Source organism: Culex quinquefasciatus, chromosome 1 (genome assembly GCF_015732765.1).
Source record: "Culex quinquefasciatus strain JHB chromosome 1, VPISU_Cqui_1.0_pri_paternal, whole genome shotgun sequence".
NCBI lineage: Eukaryota > Metazoa > Arthropoda > Insecta > Diptera > Culicidae > Culex > Culex quinquefasciatus.
In genome coordinates, this window is record NC_051861.1 from 7,212,729 (window position 1) to 7,235,921 (window position 23,193).

At 36.5% G+C, this 23,193-nt stretch overlaps 1 protein-coding gene across 3 annotated transcripts in view; it reads left to right on the top strand.

The window, feature by feature from the left end:
- The window catches only part of LOC6048982 (limbic system-associated membrane protein), a 512,782-nt gene that overhangs the window by 478,815 nt on the left and 10,774 nt on the right, over positions 1-23,193 (top strand). For all 3 annotated transcript variants that reach the window (XM_038259476.1, XM_038259555.1, XM_038259624.1), the window contains one exon: positions 20,063-20,184. In XM_038259476.1, the coding sequence (XP_038115404.1) occupies positions 20,063-20,184 (122 nt within the window). The remainder of the gene's footprint in view (positions 1-20,062; positions 20,185-23,193) is intronic.

Here is a 23,193-nt window from a genome sequence, read left to right on the forward strand (position 1 = left end):
TTTATTTATTTGTGTTGACATTATCTACAGCGTTCAAACAAACTTTAAATGAAAGTTTATGTTAGAATTCATCAAATAACACAGTTTTGACATTCATAATGCGAACTTATATTCAAATAATTGATAAAACAAGATGAGGTGTCCGGGTTTCGAAGCGTCCGGGAATTCGAATCATGACGTTATTAGTCTGTTATTACAATAACAATTCAATAACAAAAAAATCATAACGACGAAAAACAAATCTTGTTATAAATTACATAAAATGTTGTTGGCCTAGTATTTTCAAATATCCAAAAATGTTGTTCCCAAATTATATCCGTCTGCTCGGTTTTGTCATTAAATTCAGATATTTTTATTTGAAAATGTCTAATTTTCTAGGGAAACCACCCAAACTTGTTTTTAAATGTCTCGATCAACACTAATTAATAGTCATGTTTCGAGAATAGAAAATGTAACCAAAAGTTGTTCTGATTTTTGATTCGAACACCTAATCCGTCCGGAAGATCCAATGAAAAAAAAAATGAGGGGACCAGCCTTTTCTTCAAACTGATGAGCAGATTTCATTTAAGCCTACTCAAAGGATGCATCGATGCACTTAGGAAGAACAGTTTTGCTCCTTCCCACACGAACTTCGATTCTAGGAATTACATAATCGAGCAGGGCAAAAAAAAACCCATATCTTGATATCCAATATCAGCACCCATCTCTTCCTGGGATGCTGGTCGTTACACAGAAAAAAATCAATTCTCGAAACCGTGAAGTCAGTTCACGATTATGAGAACCACGAAGGAATATATTCACGTTTATGGTGCAAATGCACCATACTCATGAATAAATTCCTTCGTGGATCTCACATTCGTGAACTTAATTCACGATTACGGGAATTGATTTTTTTCTGTGTATCTAACTTGCATAAAAACAGCACCGACAAGGATGAACGAGCAAGCCTTCCGTTCTTGATTAGCCTTTTTCCTCCGCAACACACAGGGGATCAGATCTGCGTCCTCCTCGTTCAAGTGTCCGGTGCAGGCACACTCTGCACTGCACTTTTCCGTCCACTTTGTGTGATGAAAAGTCGGTCAGTTGGAAAAATTGCTTCTGGAAAAGTTGTGCAGAAATTAATTTCCACAACTCCGGGAAAAAGGCATCATGCGTCCCTTTCATCGAGCCTTATGCGTTCTGATTCGAATTTTGCGAAGCGATTTGATTGGCGATGTGACTTCTTGGAAGAGGATTTGGACTGAGCTGGGAAATGAAATAATGCTTTCAGAAGAAGGAAAAAAAAGCTTGCAGAATGAGATTTTTTTTCGTCAAAATAGGCCAATTTTGGTGAACGCACAGAAATATGACGAATCGGGGCTGAATTATTCATTAAATCTGCTGCTGCTTCTGGGCATTCGGCAAAATTATTCAGCACATCAACCAGGCTGCCATTTTCGTAGATTGGATTCGGGCCTAGCTGGGCGGGAAACCCAAATCAACGACGGCGGAGGATCAAACCCATAAATTCATCCGAGCGGTTCGGGCTGTAAATCATGCGGTGTGGGAGGCATACATTTCCAGTCGAGGGTTGGTTAAACAGGTAAAAATGTTTTGTTAAAGGGCATTTAAGACAACTGAAACATAAATTTCAGAAAGAATTTATGAACCTTATCACAAACTAAGAAGTCAATTTCTCTTTCACCGCAAAACTTCAAGATTCACGAGCATCATTCCGAGTAAATAAAGAACCTCCCCCTGAGCATCTATATTCACCAGTCAAGAACCATCGCGCCCCAAGTGGTCCCCAAGCATCGTCATCGTTGTCTGGCAAGTGCACATCTCGTATCTCCTCTTGGCAATGTTCTTCATAACTCCCCACCCTGAAGCTGGTGCTGGTGCTGCTGCAGCAGCATGACTTCGATATGGCTCTATTATGAATTTTAATTACACTTCAGTCGCGTCCTTTTCTCCCCGAAGTGAACCCTCGATTATGCACTCCTTTGCGACGATGGGCTGCAAGAGACCTTTTCCCGCAAAGTGATTCCACCTCGCCCAAATTGGCAGATAGTTTGTGCTAAAATGTGTCTAAATTTCGACAACCTTTCAAAAAAACAACTCTCAAAAGCATCAACCCTTTCTTCATTCAGTGTGGCTGGCCCCCCAACTAGCAAGAGTCCTCGAGACTCCCTGTTGCGTGCCTTCAACACGGTTGGGTTAGGTTCTCGTGCGTTATGTTGCTGAACACAGGCAGGGCAGGCCACAACGGGCTGCTCACGTCAAGGACCAATTAGGGTGGAGTACGCTATTCAGCGTTTTTTAAATCGACCTGAGAGCTGCAGTGGCGTGCCCGAAAGTGGCCACCTGGTTGCCAGTGAAGTACTGACTAAGGAGTTGATCCCCCTTTTGTGGAGCTTTTGACGGGTTCATTATAGGTTGGAGAATGTGTCTAACTAACGTGGGTGAAGGGGCTGTTGACTTTTTTTGTTGTACATGTAACTGTCAAATTTTAAATCGTGAAGGATTTGATTGAAATGTGAAAGAATACTGTAACTCACTTTCATTTCAATACCTCTTAAACAAAAATAACTCAGAACCACAAACTTTAAACGTGCAACTTTCTACTGTCAACTTTAAACTTCCAATTTTCAACTTCCAATTTTCAACTTCCACTTTTATCTTTCAACTCTCAATATTCAGCTTTCAACTTTTTCAACATTTTAACATTTTCAACACTTTAACTTTTTCAACTTTTTCAACTTTTTCAACTTTTTCAACTTTTTCAACTTTTTCAACTTTTTCAACTTTTTCAACTTTTTCAACTTTTTCAACTTTTTCAACTTTTTTAACTTTTTTAACTTTTTTAACTTTTTCAACATTTCAACTTTTTCAACTTTTTCAACTTTTTCAACTTTTTCAACTTTTTCAACTTTTTCAACTTTTTCAACTTTTTCAACTTTTTCAACTTTTTCAACTTTTTCAACTTTTTCAACTTTTTCAACTTTTTCAACTTTTTCAACTTTTTCAACTTTTTCAACTTTTTCAACTTTTTCAACTTCAAACCAAGATTGTTAGTTGATAAAATTACCGTCTATAATATTATCGTCCCGACGATAACGATAATTTATCGTTATTTCAATAATTTTATCGGCGATAATCTTATTTGTCGATATTGGACGATAACTCCTTTTTCAAAATCTTTGCAAAATCGATAAGTTCAACCATATCATGTTATATTTTCAATGCTTCACTTAGAATACATTTTTTGAAAAAAGTAGTTAGTTTCAATATAAATATTTACTTAAAATTGTTCACTAAATACCGTTTTTTCGAAAATACTAAAATTTCAACAAATGCAATCAAACGAACTAAATTTGGTGTCTTTTTTCAATATATTAGAGTTTTTTTGGAAAATACAATGATTTTCAAAAATCACCGTATTTTTTCGAAAATACTCAAATTTCACAAAAATTGAAATTTTGCATGCTTTTTTTAATGCATGAGAGTTTTTTTTATAAAAAAAATCACAAAGAATCGTATTTTTCGAAAATACTCAAATTTTTAAAATTTGCAATATGGGTATTAAATCAAACGAAATTTTGTATAGGTTTTCACTTTATTAGAAAAATTTTAAATTCAAAATTTTCACGAATTACCGTTGTTCTACCGTAGTTACGTAATTTAGCAGAGTTTTTTTTTAATTATTAAAAAAAATTCACGAAGTACCGTATTTTTCGAAAGTATTCAAATTTTCAAAATTTGCAAAATTGGTATCAATCAAAAAAATCAAACCATCCACATTAACGACCCCGGGTCTTTTGTGGTCTCTATTGCAAGTTTCTGCTCGAACCTAGGAGTCCGAAGGCTTGAATGGGGAGAGCACCCAAACCTCTTTCTACTCCAAGGAACCTTCCACCCCAGTGTTTGAAATGACGACCTTCGGATTGCGAGTCCAACCGCCGCCAGCGATTCCACCGGAGTAGGCTTGGTTTGGTGTGTTGTTTGTACTTGTGGCATGGAGACGACTCCTGCCCCTAAACGGCCTGACAACCAAGGCCGGGACCGACATTTTACTTCCTCATCCGATGGAAGGTTGCAGCAGATGGGAATCGAACCCAGAATCATGCTACTATACTTTTTTATTTTTGAATATATTTTGAAAATACTGAAATTTACACACCGTATCGCTTCGAAAATACTCAAATTTTTCAAAATTTTCAATATAGGTACCAAAACAAGCGAAATGTTGTTTGCTTTTTCACTTGATAAGAAAACATTTAGAATTCTAAAATTTTCACAAATCACCGTATTTTTTGAAAATACTCTTATTTTAAAAATGTGCAATGTGGGTATCAAACGAAGAATTTTATATAAGTTTAAAATAAAACACAAAATACCGTTTTTTAAACTATTCAAATTTTCAAAATTTGCAAACGATGTGAAATTTTGCATGGTACAACACTTTTGAGAATTCTTTTTAAATACTGAAATTTTCACAAATTACCGTTTTTTTTTCGACAATACTCAAATTTTCAAAATTTGCGATATAGATATCAAACCAAGCTAAATGTTTTATGCTTTTTCACTTTATTAGATAAATTTTGAAATTGAAAAATTTTCACAAAATATCGTATTGTACTCAAATTATCAAAATTTGCAATATGGGTATTAAACCAAGCGAAATTTTGTATGCCTTTTCACTTTATTAAAAAATCTTTCAATCTTTTTTTCGCAAAATACCGTTTTTTTCGAAACCAAACAAATTTATAAAATTTGCAATATGGGTATCAAACGAAGTTGAATTTTGCATGCTTTTTCACATTATTAGATTTTTTTTGAAAATGCAAAAATTTTCACAAATTACCGTATTTTTTGAAAATACTAAAATTTTCAAAATATTCGATATAGACATCAAACCTAGCGAAATGTTTTATGCTTTTTGACTTTATTAGAAAATATTTCAAATTAGTTTTCTTCACAAATTACGGTAATTTTTCGAAAATTTTCAAATTTCAAAAAGCGATATGGGTATCGAACGAATCGAAATTTTGGATGCTTTTTTGATTTATTATAGTTTTTTTTTTAAATTAAATTTTTACCACAAATCAACGTATTTTTTCGAAAGTACTCAAATTTTTATTATTTGCATAATGGGTATCAAACGAAGTGAAATTTGGCATGCTTCTAAACTTTTTTAGATTTGTTTTGAATATACTGAAATTCACACAAATTATCGTATTTTTCGAAAATACTCAAATATTTCAAAATTTGCATTATGGGTGTCAAACCAAGCGAAATGTTGTGTGCTTTTTCACTTTGTTAGAAAATCTCTTAATTTTTTTTACAAATAACCGTATTTTTTTCGAAAGCACTAAAATTTCTATAATTTGCAATATGGGTATCAATCGAAGTTAAATTTTGCATGCTTTTTCACAATATTAGATTTTTTTTGAAAATACCAAAATTTTCACAAATTACCGTAATTTTTCGAAAATACTTCAATTTTCAAAATATGCAATATGTGTATCAAACGATGCGAAATTTGGTTTGATTTTTCACAATAGTCAAAAGTCACGAAGTTAAAAACCATGCGGATAGTCCTTTCGAAACGAAACGAGAGGAAAGTACTATTTGGCGAGAGTAAAGATCTCTCGCGGCTACAACAACAACTACTCGTATTCATTCGTTCATTAAAACAGTTCATCCCATTGAGTGGCTTATATGAACAAATGACCGCCACCTAACTACCGAACTGTGGTGGCCGATACGGCAAAGGCGCAGTTCAATATGCCGAAGGTCTCGGGTTCGAGTCTCGGTATCGACACTTTTTTTTTAAGGGTGATTTTTTTTTGGAAAATGAACCCACGAGTAAAGTACGCTCGGTAAATTCGGGATTAATCCTCCCCGTCCGTTCACAGTGCCATTTTACTACCGATCCATGCTCTTTATCCAATCGTATACCGATGCCCAGGTCTGGGTGTATAACACTTCGTTTGATACCGATATTGAATATTTTGAAAATTTTATTACTTTTGAAACAATACGGTATTTTGTGAACAATTTTAAGTACATATTTGACTAGATTTTCAAGAAATATATTCTTAATGAAAGAATTGAAACATGATATGGTTGAATTAATCAATTTTAGAAAGATTTAAAAAAATGAGTTGAGAAATATCGAAATAATCTATCGTTATCGAGCCTCGATAATTTTATCGTTAACAACCTTGTTTCAAACTTTAAAGATAAAAAAAAACACACAAAAACCTCCAAGCATAAAAATAACACAATTTCCGGGCCACTTTCGAGAGAGGCAAAAATTGGCTGCCAAAGCACAGTTCTGGCTGCACTATCGATCGAATGAAAAATTGCGCTAGTTTTGGAAGGGAGGGGGGGGGGGGTTCGTATGTATGTAAACCACCCCACCTCGTTTTGTGTTTGCTACCCCAACACAATGGCGCATAACTCAGCTCTCTCCCGGCGATATCGAGGAAGCGGTAATAACAGTAAAATTTAACTACTTTGCTGAAGTCAATTTATTCGGTTTAATTGATTGTAAAGGAAATATGTTTCGGGACTTGGCAGTGCACATATGGTTGAAGTTGGGTTTTTGCTCGTTTTAGCGGGTTTTGAGGTTGCGGGAACACAATGAGGATTTACGAGAAGAGGTCTTTGAAATTTAATTACAAACGGTTTGAGACTGATTAGCTGGATTGCAGGTCGAAAAAGCGCCTAAAGGTAGGCCGTACTCAACGTTGAAATCTGAAAGTGAAAAGCCAATATGCAAACCTTTCCGTTGAGAGAGAGAGATGATGCGGAGCTACTGCGCCGGAAGCACTTTGCATGTAACGCAATAAGCTGACAAAACATCCAATCAGTGCCGGGTTGGTTCCAATCCAGAACATGGTCCACCGTCCATGGTCGGAAGTCACTATCCGGATGGCTAGTTAGGGTGAAGGGATCTAATGTTGGATTCTGTTAACGATTTTGACAGCTCTAATAGAATTGACAGGAAACTAAGCTCAAAATCTGTTTATTTTATGTATTAAATACCTTACCAAACCAAAAATCCTCAAATTACTGTACCGGTAAGCAACAGGAACTCCACCAATCTCGCTGTAACAAACGCGTTGACCAAGTCGGACCAGTCCGGTGGTCATTGTTTCGACCGCATCGACACGCACCTGGCCATAATGCGTGTTGTTCACAGCCCAACAACTGGCTGGCTGCTGGTCGGTCGGTCGGTCGATGATGGACGGCACTGCTGGCCACCGGTGCGAACATCCCCCCGGCTTTGGCCGAGCCCAAAAACTGACCAACCAACAACATGGCGGGGAGTCACGGCCACGGTCTGTAATGGTCCTGCCCTGCCCAAAAGGTAATTTCGTCGAAAGGGGGATTAGTTTGGGCTTGCTGAATGTTCATGATGCCAATTTCTGAAAAGGTATGGAAAAATCAGCAAAAAAATCAGAAAATTGATTCGGTAATTCGTATTTTTTTTTTTGTATTGTTTAATTCGGCTGAAACTTTTTTGGTGCCTTCGGTATGCCCAAAGAAGCCATTTTGCATCATTAGTTTGTTCATGGGTAATTCTCTACCAACTCACACGAAATCGGGAAAAGTTGCCCCGACCCCTCTTCGATTTGCGTGAAACTTTGTCCTAAGGGGTAACTTTTGTCTGATCACGAATCCGTCCGTTTTGATATCTCGTGACGGAGGCGGTACGACCTTCCATTTTTGAACATGCGTAAAGAGGTGTTTTTCAATAATTTGCAGCCTGAAACGGTGATGAGATAGAAATTTGGTGTCAAAGGGACTTTATGTAAAATTAGACGCCCGATTTGATGGCGTACTCAGAATTCCGAAAAACGTATTTTCATCGAAAACACTAAAGTTTTAAAATCTCCCATTTTCCGTTACTTGACTGTAAAAATTTGGAACATGTCATTTAATGGGAATTTAATGTACTTTCGAATCTACATTGACCCAGAATTTTCATTTAGAACAAAATTTTCATTTTAAATTTCGTGTTTTTCTAACTTTGCAGGGTTATTTTTGAGTGTAATATGTTCTACAAAGTTGTAGAGCACAATTACAAAAATTTGATATATAGACATAAGGGGTTTGCTTATAAACATCACGAGTTATCGCGATTTTACGAAAAAAAGTTTTGAAAAAGTTACTTTTTGCGTTTCTCTTTGTTTCGTCGTCCGTGTATGTCGCGGGTGACCATGAACGGCCATGATCGATGACGACCAACTTTTTCAAAACTTTTTTTCGTAAAATCGCGATAACTCGTGATGTTTATAAGCAAACCCCTTATGTCTATATATCAAATTTTTGTAATTGTCTGCTCTACAACTTTGTAGAACATTATTACACTCTAAAAATAACCCTGCAAAGTTAGAAAAACACGAAATTTTAAAATGAAAAATTTTGTTCTAATGAAAAATGACCCTTCTGGGTCAATGTAGATTCGAAAAGTACATTAAATTTCCCATAAAATGACATGTTCCAAAATTTTTACAGTCGAGTAACGGAAAATGGGAGAATTTTTAAAACTTTTTTAGTGTTTTTTTCGATGAAAAATACGTTTTTTCGGAATTCTGAGTACGCCATCAAATCGGGCGTCTAATTTTACATAAATGTCCCTTTGACACCAAATTTCTATCTCATCACCGTTTCAAGCTGCAAATTATTGAAAAACACATCTTTTTTCGCATGTTCAAAAATGGAAGGGGTCGTACCGCCCCTCCGTCACGAGATATCAAAAAACGGACCTCGGATTCGTGATCAGGGACAAAAGTTACCCTTTAGGACAAAGTTTCACGCAAATCGAAGGGGGGTCGGGGCAACTGCTGTGTGAGTTGGCAGAGAATTACCCTCATATAATTTTCCATACAAATTTGGCAGCTGTCCATACAAAAATGATGCATGAAAATTCAAAAATCTGTATTTTTTGAAGGAATTTTTTGATCGATTTGGTGTCTTGGGCAAAGTTGTAGGTATGGATAAGGACTACACTGAAAAAAATGATACACGGTAAATTTTTTTTGTGATTTTTTATTTAACTTTTTGTCACTTAAACTTGATTTGCAAAAAACACTATTTTTTATATGTTTTAGAGAACATCAAAGGTCAACTTTTCAGACATTTCCAGATTGTGTAAAAAATCTTTGACCGAGTTATGATTTTTTGAATCAATACTGATTTTTTCAAAAAATCGAAATATCTGTCGCAAAATTTTTCAACTTTGTTTTTCGATATAAAATTAAATTTGCAATCAAAAAGTACTTTAGTGAAATTTTGATAAAGAGCAATTCCAGCTCAAATCAGGAATTTTTCCGGTACTTTTGTACCCGACCCTCTCCGATTTCAATGAAACTTTGTAGACAAGTTATCCTAGGCCTATATAAGCCAATAGTACTCGATTATATCATTTGAGAAGGGCGTAAGGTATTTAAATATTTTTGTATTCTGTAATTTAAAAATTACTGTATCTCGAAGCCGTTGCGTCGTATCAAAAAGTGGTCAAAGACAAACTTGTAGGAAATTGGACGGGCTTTCTGAAAAAATACACGGAAACAAAAATACACGCCACATCTATGAGATTTTTTGATTTTTAAGTCTAAAACTTAAATTTGAAGGTGATGTCACGATTTTTTTTCGTTAAATTTTTTTGAGGAAATAGCTTTAAATGTTACTAAAAGACTGACGAAAAATGCAAGATGGTATGTCTCTCATAAAAAAATACAAAAATCATTTACTAAAACTGTTTTTTTGAAAAAGTGGTCTAAACGTCAAAATTTTTAAAAACCGGTGGTGGGAATCGATTCTCCAGACAATTTTACATAAAAGTCTCCGTATTGACCATTGTCATATGTCCAATCCTTGGGAAGAAACAGCGGTTTTAAAAATAAAAATGTTGAAAAAACGCGTTTTTTGGTGGTTTTTGGCAATTTCTATATGACAGACTTGGTTTTTCAGTCTCGTAAATATTTTTACCGGAAAGCTCATCCAATTTCTCATAAGTTTGCCTTTGACAGCATTTCAATTGGATGTAAGGGCTTACAGATATAAGCTTGATTGCATTGCTAATAACTAAAAATAGAATATTTTTTTCAGTGTGGTGGAAACCAGGACAGTAAATTTGCTTACGTAAATATAAAAACGATATAAATCAAAAAGCTGTCATAAGCATACTTATGGGAAATTGGACGAGCTTTCCGGTAAAAATATTTACGAGACTGAAAAACCAAGTCTGTCATATAGAAATTGCCAAAAACCACCAAAAAACGCGTTTTTTCAACATTTTTATTTTTAAAACCGCTGTTTCTTCCCAAGGATTGGACATAGGACAATGGTCAATACGGAGACTTTTATGTAAAATTGTCTGGAGAATCGATTCCCACCACCGGTTTTTAAAAATTTTGACGTTTAGACCACTTTTTCAAAAAAACAGTTTTAGTAAATGATTTTTGTATTTTTTGAGGAGAGACATACCATCCTTCGTTTTTCGTCAGTCTATTGGTAAAATTTTAGACTGATTTTGAACGAAAAAAAAATCGTGACATCACCTTTAAATTTAAGTTTAAGACTTAAAAATCAAAAAATCTCATAGCTGTGGCGTGTATTTTTGTTTCAGTGTATTTTTTCCAAAAGCCTGTCCAATTTCCTACAAGTTTGTCTTTGACCACTTTTTGATACGACGCAACGGCTTCGAGATACAGTAATTTTTAAATTACAAAATACAAAAATATTTAAATACCTTACGTCCGAATTCAAACTGTAATGTTTCAAAACACACTTTCAAACTGGACCAAGTCCTCTTTAAAGCAATTCCATCGCATTCCGAGCCGGAACTGCAATCGTTCGCTACTGTTGAACAAGTACCAACTGGCATTCCCCATGGTGGTTTATGATGGGAAGCCATCCTCTCACACTTGCACACGTACAAAACACACACTCACACGCAATAGAATTATCCGCTCGGTCGGCCATGATCTGCAACGGATAGTAAATAATTATCCCCCGATTGCTTCCGGCCCAAATATTGGCCACCCGGACCTGGAACGACTGCCTGTTATTAGCATTGGACCACCAACGGAGCCGGCCTTGCCCCGCGCGTGCTCCAATCCAATCGAATCGAATCGTGGGCTGAGCAAACAGCAAGTAACACAGTAACATAATTCGCATACGCAATCGATAGCCCCCCCTCCCCAGCCCGGTTATGGCCATGATTTATTCGAGCGGCGGTGGCGGCCGTGCTGCGGTCACCGGACCGGATTTTCAACCTCCCGCGGGGGAAAACGAGCCGAACGTGTGCAAATATAAATAATCACTGACTGAATGTGTCGCGAGTGCAAAAAATAAAAGATCGATTCGTATTCCACCGGTTCCGGGTTATGTGACCCCCCTCCGGCTGGCCAGTTGGGCAGATATCCAAATTTTGTCAAACCGATTTCGCACGGTTTTTGTTTTATACTTTTTTGCGCCCAACCCAACTTTCAATGCATTAATGATTGCGGTTGGTTTGGCCTGATTTTCTGACCTAGTTCAGGCTACATTGAGCTGTTCGATTCTGTTTGGCACAAAATACGACTGAGAGTATTGTTCAGTGGACAAGAACTGCTCGACCAAACAAGGGTAATGTCCTTTTTGAAGCCTCCCAAAAAACCTGCAAACAGTATAATCGCTTTACATTGTTGAACAACCCGTCGAAACGCCCCCGTTTCCTTTTGGTAACTTTTTATCGACACACTCGGGGCTAATCCCTTACAGCAATTAATCCTAACTTGGTGTGACCGGCTGGTCTGATATCTGAACCTTTGTCGGGGATTTTGGTTTTTGCTTAGCAAGCTGTGCTTAAACTTGTGGAAAATCGGAGCAATTTGCGAGCCTATTGCGAACCACAGCAAATTAAGATCGTTCAAATACAAGATATCAAAGATCTTATCAAAATGATTCCCAAGCCACACATCTTTTATATACAATTAAAAAATCTCACACTTAAATCGTTACCCACCCAACACGTAAATGTTTTACGTATAATTTGAACCACCCTTTATTAAAACAGTTGACTGTAGACAGGTTGTGAATGCTTACGTTTTTATTTCTACTTACATAAATTTTCTTGAAAATTGAAGAATACAATACATTTTTTTCAAATATTCATTACAAAAATCATGGATAAAGGGGTAGGCGTGGCTGAATGGTTACGCTGTTCGCGAAAGGTTCTGAGTTCGATTCCTATCAGCTCCTATCCTTGAATATGAACGAAAAATTCATTAGCTCGCGGCGGGGTTCGATCCCCCGTCCTTTGGGTTAGCAAACAAAAGTGCTAACCACCAGACCATCGAAGCTTAGTTGACTAGAAGGATTAAGAATGCAATAAGAATCCAAGAAACTTGATTGGAATCTGTAAACTTAAGAACAGGACTATGCAATAATGAATGCAAAGTTGAATTCAAGAAAACTTACCGGTTGCATACTCGTTAGGCGCATATAGAAGAGAAAAGCAACTCGCGACAAAATTTCTAGGCTAGGAATTTTGACAGGAATGATTTTCATAAAGTATTCGCCCCCTTTTCTTTCCCACAGAAAGCTGGGGACAATGTAGCTGTCAAACTAGGCCAAACTGTTAAAGTCACTCACAAAATCAACTTTGAGTGATTTGAGTTCATTTCTGACGTCACGATTTTCTCCTCTATTGAACTTTCAACACGACCAAAATTCACCACAAAAAGCTTGGTGAACCGAACAAGATGAATCTAAGAACATTCGAAGAATTAAGGACTATAAATAACTTTGACCGGCCACATCACTTGCCACGGTGAATCCTGAGGGCTTTTGTTAATTTGATTTGGTTAACCGCGGTGGATTTTCTTGAAATAATTCGAACTGTCAAAAATCCACCAAAGCATCTACCGGTGGATACTTTTCTACCACAGATTTTTGTGCGATCAATGTGGTAGATGCTTTGGTAGATTTTTGACAGTTCGAATTATTTCAAGAAAATCCACCGCGGTTAACCAAATCAAATTAACAAAAGCCCTCTGGCTTCACACCCGTCTTACTTACCCCCTCAAATCTCACGTGATACTTAGTCGAAGACGCAACCGATTTAGCGGTCTTCATCACTCAAGTATCGGTCTAAAATTCCTATCCACTTCCCCAATAGACACCGATATTTATTTTATTCATATTTATTATTCATTACAAAAATCATGGATATATTTCATCTGAGAATGTGGAAATTGAATGCCCTAATGTTCTCATTTCTTTTTGTGCATTGAAAATAGCTGTCCTTTATCAAACTGTAGTCCCTATTCACCACAGTTGACGGCAAAATCAAAATGAAAAATTTTACTATAGCCATCGTTTTTTCCATACCTGTTTAGAATTTTCAGTTCATAGTGATCTTTCAGATTTATCACAAATTGAGCTACCCTGTCATTGAATTTCGTCACTTTCAAAGACTAGGGAGCAATTCTCCACAATTTTCAGAAATAAAAAACAAATAAACTCAAACCCCCAAACGAACGGGGTAACTTTTAAGTTTGACGCCCCTTTTACACGGAGTTCACACACACTACCAACCGTTTGTTTTGATAGTGTGCGTGAGCGCCGAGTAAAAAGTGACAGTTCATCACTTTTTAGTTTGACTTTGACCAACTAACGGTGTACAAACCTAAAAAGTTTCAAACGAAAAAGTGATCAACCACCGTGGAGGGGGGATGGGGGGTGGGGGGGGGGGGTTATTAAATACCTTTGTAGGAAAATTTAATCTATTTAAAAAAAATGGCGTTAAAACGAACATTTGAAAGTTACGATCCTTAAAAATGTTAGTCATGAAATTATGTAATATTTGTATTATGTTTAGGGATTTTCGGTTTACAGTGAGACTTAAAAACATAAATTTTCCAACAATTTTCGTTAAACCGCTGTATTTCAGCTGAGCAATTCTCTACGAAATCGGTATTTTTTCTTCAATTTTAATTTTTGAATTTTTCAATCCGACTGAAACTTTTTTAGTGCCTTCGGTATGCCCAAAGATCCATTTTGCATCATTAGTTTGTCCATATAATTTTCCATACAAATTTGGCAGCTGTCCATACAAAATATGATGTTTGAAAATTCAAAAATCTCATTCTTTTGAAGGAATTTTTTGATCGATTTGGTGTCTTGGGCAAAGTTGTAGGTATGGATACGGATTACACTGGAAAAAAATATACACGGTAAAATAATTGGAGATTTTTTTATTTAACTTTTTATCACTAAAACTTGATTTGCAAAAAACACTATTTTGAATTTTTTTTATTTTTTGATATGTTTTAGAGGACATAAAATGTCAACTTTTCAGAAATTTCCAGGTTGTGCAAAAAATCATTGACCGAGTTATATTTTTTTAAACAATACTAATTTTTTCAAAAAATCGAAAAATTGGGCGCAAAAATTTTTCAACTTCATTTTTCGATGTAAAATCAAATTTGCAATCAAAAAGTACTTAAGTGAAATTTTGATAAAGTTCACCGTTTTCAAGTTAAATCCTTTTTTAGGTGACTTTTTTGAAAATAGTCGATGTTTTTCATTTTTGAAAATTAATGCACATGTTTTCCCACCTTTGAAAAAAATATTCTTGAAAAGCTGAGAAAATTCTCTATATTTTGCATTTTTGAACTTTGTTGATACGACCCTTAGTTGCTGAGATATTGCCATGCAAAGGTTTAAAAACAGGAAAATTGATGTTTTCTAAGTCCCACCAAAACAACACACCATTTTCTAATGTCCATATCTCAGCAACTAATGGTCCGATTTTCAATGTTAAACTATGAAGCATTCGTGAAATTTTCCAATCTTTTCGAAAAAATATTTTCAAAATTTTTAAACCAAGACCAACATTTTAAAAGGGCGTAATGTCGAATGTTTGGCCCTTTTGAAATGTTAGTTTTGGTTTAAAAAAATGAAAATATTTTTTTCGAAAAGATCGGAAAATTTCACGAATGTTTCATATTTTATTATTGAAAATCGGACCATTAGTTGCTGAGATATCGACATTAGAAAATGGTGTGTTGTTTTGGTAGGACTTAGAAAACATCAATTTTCCTGTTTTTAAACCTTTGCATGGCAATATCTCAGCAACGAAGGGTCGTATCAACAATGTTCAAAAAGGCAAAATATAGAAAATTTTCTCAGCTTTTCAAAAATATTTTTTTCAAAGGTGAACAAACATGTGCACTAATTTAAAAAAATGAAAAACTACGACTATTTTCAAAAAAGTCACCTAAAAATTGATTTAACTTGAAAAATGAAGTTGAAAAATTTTTGCGACCAATTTTTCGATTTTTTGAAAAAAATAGTATTGATTCAAAAATTCATAACTCGCTCCAAGATTTTTTGCACAACCTGGAAATTTCTGAAAAGTTGGCATTTGATGTCCTCTAAAATATATCAAAAATAAAAATAGTGTTTTTTTGCAAATCAAGTTTTAATAAAAAATCACCAATTTTGTTTTACCGTGTCTCATTTGATAGTCCATATTCATACCTACAACTTTGCCGAAGACACCAAATCGATCAAAAAATTCCTTCAAAAAATAAAGATTTTTGAATTTTCATACATCATTTTTGTATGGCCAGCTGCCAAATTTGTATGTAAAATTATATGGACAAACTAATGACGCAAAATGGCTTCTTTGAGCATACTGAAGGCACCAAAAATGTTTCAGTTGGATTAAAAAATACAAAAAAAAATCGAATGACCGAAATCTGAGAGAACTGCTCAGTTAGAAAATAATCAAAGAATAAATTGAAATCCTATCAATGTCACCCCGGTTTACGGTATGATAGATTTCGGAACACGCTCAGATTGACAGATTTGGAATGCCGTATTTTTTTAAATTGTGCATGTTCAAGGAGCTCAAATTTATCATTCCTTGACGAAATTGAAGCGTTTACTGACTTGACATAAATGAAGAGTATTCTAATTGATAATAAAATTTCCAAATCTTCTAAAAACTTATAACATATTTTTTTAAACCAGAATTCCAAAGTGTTTCATACTAGCTTGGGAAAAACATTAGCTTCCCACTTCTTCGTGACATTTTCATTTTCCGGCCCCCTTTTCAAATCCACGTCCTAAACGGGAAACCGAGCATCCTTCTGTGGTGACAACTGAAAACACTTCCCTCCTCGTGTTTTTTTTTGTCGTTCCCATGTTGCTCCCAAAAATCCAACGGTGTCGCCCCAAAAGGTCCTTTCGCTCAAGTGGCGAAACGGTTTTAACCGGATTTGCAACCAGCTCAGCCACACTCACTCTCTCTCTCTCTCAAGCGAAAAACAAATAGAATATCAAAATCAATTCTCGAATGGGAACTGGACCGGGCTGGACAAAGTTTGTCTTGCTGGGCCGGATTTTTGCGAGCTGTCGTGACGATATGTGCCGACAGGGGTGACGAATGGGGTTGGGTTTTTTTTTTTGTTTTGTTTTGGAGAGGAGAGTAAAAAACTGGGTTCAACCAAGTGCTTAAGCGGCTTTCAGCTTGAAGCAGGGGATTGGTAGTGACCCGGAAAATAAGTGCGAGTAATTTGGATTAGTGGGGGAAAAGGGTTCTTGCTTTGTGGATCTCCTTATTTTTTTTAAGGTTACGTTTCTATTACGGACTTCAAAATTGAGGTATCCATAGAGCAATTCAACATTTTTGAAACGTTTTTTGGGGTAAGTATTTAAGAGTGGCATTTTTTTAAGTGGTATTCTGCTGCAGGAATCATCATGTTGAAATAGTCAAGACCCACACCTTAATAACTTAGTTGAGGTTTGAAGGTGTGAATCTCGACTAATTTGCAAATATTTTTCTTTCAGTAGAATACAAATATTTATGGGAATCTCTCTAGAGATTTGAAAATTCTATCAGGTAAGTCTTTACTCCAGATTTAAGTACTGTCAAATGTGTCAACTCTGTCATCTGTCAATAGCATATAAGTTGTCTGTGATCAGGGAGTTACAAACGCTACATCAAGCTTGTTCAGACTTTACACTCCCAGCGAGCCCTCCTAATCCTGGTCCCACCAGTGATGCATAGAACAGCCCTTCTGAAAGCATTGTCCTCACCCATTCCAGAAACCAAAAGCTTACCGTCACCAAATATGCATTGCAAATGTCCCTCTTTTCTGTGAGTTGTGGCTGCCGAATCCCCAAAAAGGGCCCATTCCGTGCGTTGGTTCGTCCGACAAGAGGACTCGTCTGATTCCTCTGCGTCTGCGGTGATATTTGTGAAATTCTGGACCGAGGTGACAAAGTTGGGCAGGTCCACCCCCAAAAAAAGAGGGATTTAAGTGAGGGGGAGCATTTCGAAATTAATGTTTGTGTTTATTTTAATACTTTGGCTGGCTGGGAAATCAAACCCTGGATTCCCACGTGGACCAAGTTGACGGCGCTCGACACTATCGACACTTGTCTCTGATGATGGGTTTGGAACTTTCCATTGTTCGAGCTGAGGGATGGTAGAAAGTTATTTCCAATTTAGTAGAGTGGTGCCACTTTTTCCGAAAGGTTCTCGGGAAGGCGATACACCACCGGGTCACAATTTGGGGAAACAAAAGTTATTCCTTTCCATAAATCATTTGATTGAGCTTTTTGGGAGGAGGGATGAATAATAGGACAGATCATCCGGCCAACTGCAGCCACATCAAAGTGTCGTAAAGTGAGGTCCGCCTGTGCTCGCAGAAGCTTAATATTGTAATCAATCGAGAGAAATATTGTTTTCAAGGGTGGTGAAAGCTCCCACGATAAGGTGATTTGAGTGGGTGGAGGTTGTAAAAATTTGCTCTGGTGTTGTAACGGACTTTACGAGAGACTATTATTAGAAAATTGAATGCAATAAATACGCGATAATGACAGAGTAGAAGGAAATGACATTGTGAAATTTTCAAATCTGTTTAACTGCATTTCTTCGATTAATATCATATTAATTTCCTGAAAAAATAGCTCAAAATTTCATCACTGAAAAATATACACAAAGCCATCTTAAAGTTGAACTATAAACTCACCACGGAGAATTTTTAATTCACCACAGCTTATTAACACGCACTTGACAGTTGCTTGAAACTGTATTTACGCATACCTTCACAGACAAACAAATGTAAATCACGGATTTTTATAAATTTAATCCTATTCTGTATCTAGAAAATTTAGCTATGACGAATTACAAATTTACGTGGTTTGTTTACGAGCATTCAAAGTGGCCGTTGATCAATTGCTGGATAAATTTAAAATAAACATTCTCTGTTTGTCTCAGCTACCAGAATTCCTCAAATCACCCGTCCATCATCATTCCGTCAGCTCGTAAAAAATCATTTACAGCGCGCTCAAAACAACAACAACAACAACGACGCCATCACGTGGCAAGCGCCGGTACTAAAAAGTGACACTAAAAAGAAAAAGCGCGCGAACGCGCTCCACAAATGTCATTGTCACAAGACGGTTCTGCTGTTTTCTTGTCCCGGAGTGAAAAGTATGAATTGTCATCGACACTGAAGGAAAAACGACACCCCAGGAAAAAGTTTCACCCAGCGACGGCATTTTTCCCAGGTTGTAAAACGGTGCTGTTTGTGCTTGTGTGTTCGCACACACGCACACTTTTCGTTTTCGCAAAGTAGCGTAATATAATAAGCGTTAAATTTGGCATCAAACAAAACGTCATAAACATGCACGTTTACTGACAGCGAGCGTCGTCGTCGTCGTCGTCGTCAACGTTTTGTTCGCAGCGAAAAACAGACACTTGAGGAGGGAATATCAAGCGATATTGTTTATTGAAAGCTTCTTTTTTTTTGTTTTGGGTGGAGTTGGCTGTGAGAGTAATGTCAGTGCGGGACCTAATCTTGATCCTTGTTTTCCAGAAAATGGGAAAGATGATTGGTTTCAGTTATGCGTGCGGGATGGGGCGTTTTGTTATGCTGACAAAGCATGCTTCTCTTTGGACAAAACCCTTTTCGTTCTTTAGCTGAAGCACTGACAAGCAGAAGTAAATATCCTTTAAAACCCCTTCAATCAACAAAATAAAGGTCCATTTGAATGCTGGGAAACTCAACACAAAGTGTTTGAACTCACCACACGCTTTTGACAGTTGCTTGAAACTGTATGCACGCAAACTACGATAACTTTTATGGAGTGCGTGTTCACAACTAGATGGCTCTGTTCAGAAGTTGTTAATGGAATTTTCCTAATGAACAATGATTAGAGTAATGAAAACAAAGTAAAATTGATCAAAAAAATTGAATTACATGAAAATTGCAACAAAATCCACCGACAAACAGACATAGTGTTTGCGTGAAGACAGAAAAAGAGTTGTTTTAATTCACAACTTTCCGTAATAAGTTTCCAAATATTCAAATTGATCGTTAAATTATTCATTAATGGATTCTAAAGCGATTCTTCAACGCCTTCATCAAACCGCCAATTACCCTGTTTGATTTTAATAATCTACGCAGCTATCGGGTGAAATTTGTCATATTGTGCGCAAACACTCCTCTTCCGGAAACAAAAAAAATCATTCAAAGCACACATCCATAAATCCTTTCACCAATATCACTGCGATTACGCTACTATATTGTCTGTCATCGTGAGGGGGTGTGCAAAATTCGCCAGAAAAAAAACAGATTTGCATGAAAAACCGCGAAAAAAAAGCTTCCGATTTGACCTCGCGATTTCGTTTTTGTTCTTTCTCGGTGAAAGAGGGGGTGGGCCAAATTCCGGTGCCTACTGAGTTTGGTGTCCAATCAAATATTGACCCCGCGTGCGGGTATCTTTTGATCACAGAAAAGCCTTTTCAATACGGCGACGAACAATGCTTCGGGAAAGTTTGGTTGAGTGAGAACGGCCGGATAACTCGATTCGTGGGGCAATTTTGAATTTTTAACTTTCAGAGATGGGAAAATGAAAATAAACAAAATCCATTTTTAAAGAGAAGGTTATTCTAATATTTACTTATCAAAACATTTAAACAGACAACAGTTGAAAAAAAATCGATAATTTTTTTAATTTTCCATCACTGAAAAAAACTACTTTTTTCATCCTTTATTTCCAGGTCTCGTGGTACCAGAACTCATTTCCGATTCAGCCGACCGACAGACGGACGATGTCATCGCGGGGAAACCGGCACACGCTCACCATCCGGCACGTCCAGCAGGAGGACTTTGGCAACTACAGGTCAGTGAGTCAGGAGTGTATGAAGCGAAGGTGGTTTGTTCAGTGTTGGGCCGAAACAAATATTAGGTTTTTCTTTTTAGATTTAAGTTTTAATTAGGTTCTGAACTAAAAATTCTAAACTAAGTTTGAAAATTATAATTACCCAAGCAGACGGTAGTAACTAAATTTATGCCATTTCAATAACAAATACTGTTAAAATAACAAAAGTTGTTTTGGAATCTTTTTGAAAAATAAATTTTTGCATAAGGGTTTAAAAACAGTTTATGTTATCATAACAAAATTTGTTATTGGTCTGATATTGGTTGAAAGCCAAAATAACTTTGGAATAACATTTTTTATTGTGGAAGAATATCTCCAAATACTAGATGATCGGATTAGTTGTTAAAATAACAAAAAAAAAATAATAACAAAGATTTGTTCGAAGAAAAACTAAAAATGTTATTAGTCTGTTATTACAATAACAATCCAATAAAAAAAATATAACGACGAATAACAAATCTTGTTATAAATTACAAAGAATTTTATTGGTATAGTATTTTCAAACATCAAAAAATGTTATTCCCAAGTTATTTCCGTCTGCTCGGGTACTATAAAAGGTTAATTTTAAATATTAATTCAGTTTTGGCATGCTTAATTTCTCCTTATTGACGATTCCCTCCTCATTTTTTTCATTATAAAAAAAATAAAAATGAATTTATTCGTCCAAAAATCGAAGAATGAAGTCAAATAAATAATAAAATATTGAAATTTTGAAAAAAAAATGACTTGTGGACTAAATTCTTCAAAAAAAAGCAGCCTAAAAAAATGCGGGATATATCAAATAATAGTATAATACAGTCCGTGGTTGAATATATGAAGTTGGAAATGTCAATTCTTTGGATAATCGATACTTTTAGCATTAGCATTAGCATTAGCAATAAAGGTCGCACAATTCCGGATGGCTGCACAACGCTTATCTTGCTGTTTAACTGTAATTAAACGTATGATAGCACTAGACTCTCATCCGGTTACAATATTCCAACACGGGAGATACCATGTTTTCCTCTTTAGATGAGCGTGTAATACTATCCAGTAAGATAAGGGGCTCCTGGCCGGTACCTTGCTAACCTCGGGGATTGGAAGGTATGTTAGTAAACATCGATCTAGAATGCGCAGAGATCTCTACGTCACCTAGTGGTATAGATGTTTGTAGGGAGGTTTTGGACTCAATGTTAGTAAATTGAACGTTTGTTTTTTTTAACACCACCACCACCACCACCACTACCACCACCAAAACCATACCATCACCACAAAAAGCCATGCTAGATTTTAATACAAATACATTACAAAACGAACACAACCATAAAACCATCTTCCTGGCCCTGCTGCGTACACGATACTGACGCGCAATAATATCAATTACCACAATGACCCCCCACTGCATGCATGACTCGAACATGAACACGAACATAGCACAAAGAGAACACCACAAAAATCCACCTTCCCAACACCACTGCTTGCACGATACTGACGCGCAATAATATCAATTACCACAATGACCCCCCACTGCATGCATGCCCTGTTAGACTGAAGTCCCGCGGTCGTGCAATTCGAAGCGTTATCTGCTCGATGTCGATTGAGTCCTGCCATTTTCGAGCGTTTGTCGTGCGTTTTGATCGAATGTCATCTAGTGCGTGTAAAAATCTGGGCAGGCGTTGATAAAAATTATTGACAGATAAATTTTCGTGGGTTCCCTGACAAACGGACCGGGCCGACAACGGCCCGAAAACCGCCGGACGGCTCGACAAAACGGCCCGAATTCCGACGGTTTGTCCGACGGAATTCGGGCCCTTTTCGTGCGTATATGCAACACTTTGTCCGACGATCGTCGAAATCGACGTTTGAGAAAAGCGACGTTGACGGGCCGTTGTCGGGCCGTTTTCGGGCGACTTTGTTATTTAGAGTGTCCTGCCATTGTCGGGTGCTCTTGTTTCGGATTTTTTGGTTAATTTGATGCAAATAAAAGAGATTCCGTTAGCAAACATGCACATTTTATTATTCTATTCAAATCGACTTATATTTAGATAATTATTGTCCACATTGAGATGCCAGGTTCGGAACTCGTCTTTGCTCGAGTCTTTGCTTCATTCTTGGTGATCTCAAGGGGCAAAACCAGCAATTTTCAAACATCTAAAGATAAAGTTAGAAAAATATATCAAAAATTCTGAACAAACCATAATTTGAAGTGCTTTACGTCATTCATTTGTTCGGCTTGCTAGTTCCGTCAAACTCCTGAATCTGGAACATAGATTTCCAGCTTTTAAAAAATGATATAATGAGTACAATTTTTCACAAGCACGTTGGAAATCCACGAAAAATTATCTGTCATTAATTTTAATCAACGCCTGCCAAGATTTCTGCATACACAAGATGTCGGCTTTTTGACATTCGATCAAAACGCACGACAAACGCTCGAAAATGGCAGGACTCAATCGACATCGAGCAGATAACGCTTCGAATCGCACGACCGCGGGAATTCAATCTATCAGGGTTTCCAACGTGATAAGTTTTTTTTCGTAGTGAAATTATATTTTGTGAAAAAAGCAGATTCTGGGCAGGATAGAACCTAGACCTACCAATAAACTAATGAGGTAATGAATATTTAAATTATGGTTTGTTCAGACTTTTGGTTAAACCAGATTTTTATTTTAGATGGAGTTGAAAAAAACAAACTGCCACCGAGGATAAGACCAAGGATGTACCAAACCCGAGTTCCCAGCTTGGCATCTGTGCACTACGAGACAAAAAAGGCCACCCCTGCACAAATATATTGGAATTTGTATATTGGAATTTGTTCAATCAAATCTTTAGGTGGAAAAATTAAATGTGACATATTACCCTTACCTTCATTTGACAACTATAATAAAAAAGAATAGTTTGCAAATAAAAGTTCTTTATTTTTCATCAAATCAACCCAGAAAATCCGAAACGAGAGCATCCGACAATGGCAGGACAATCTAAATAACAAAG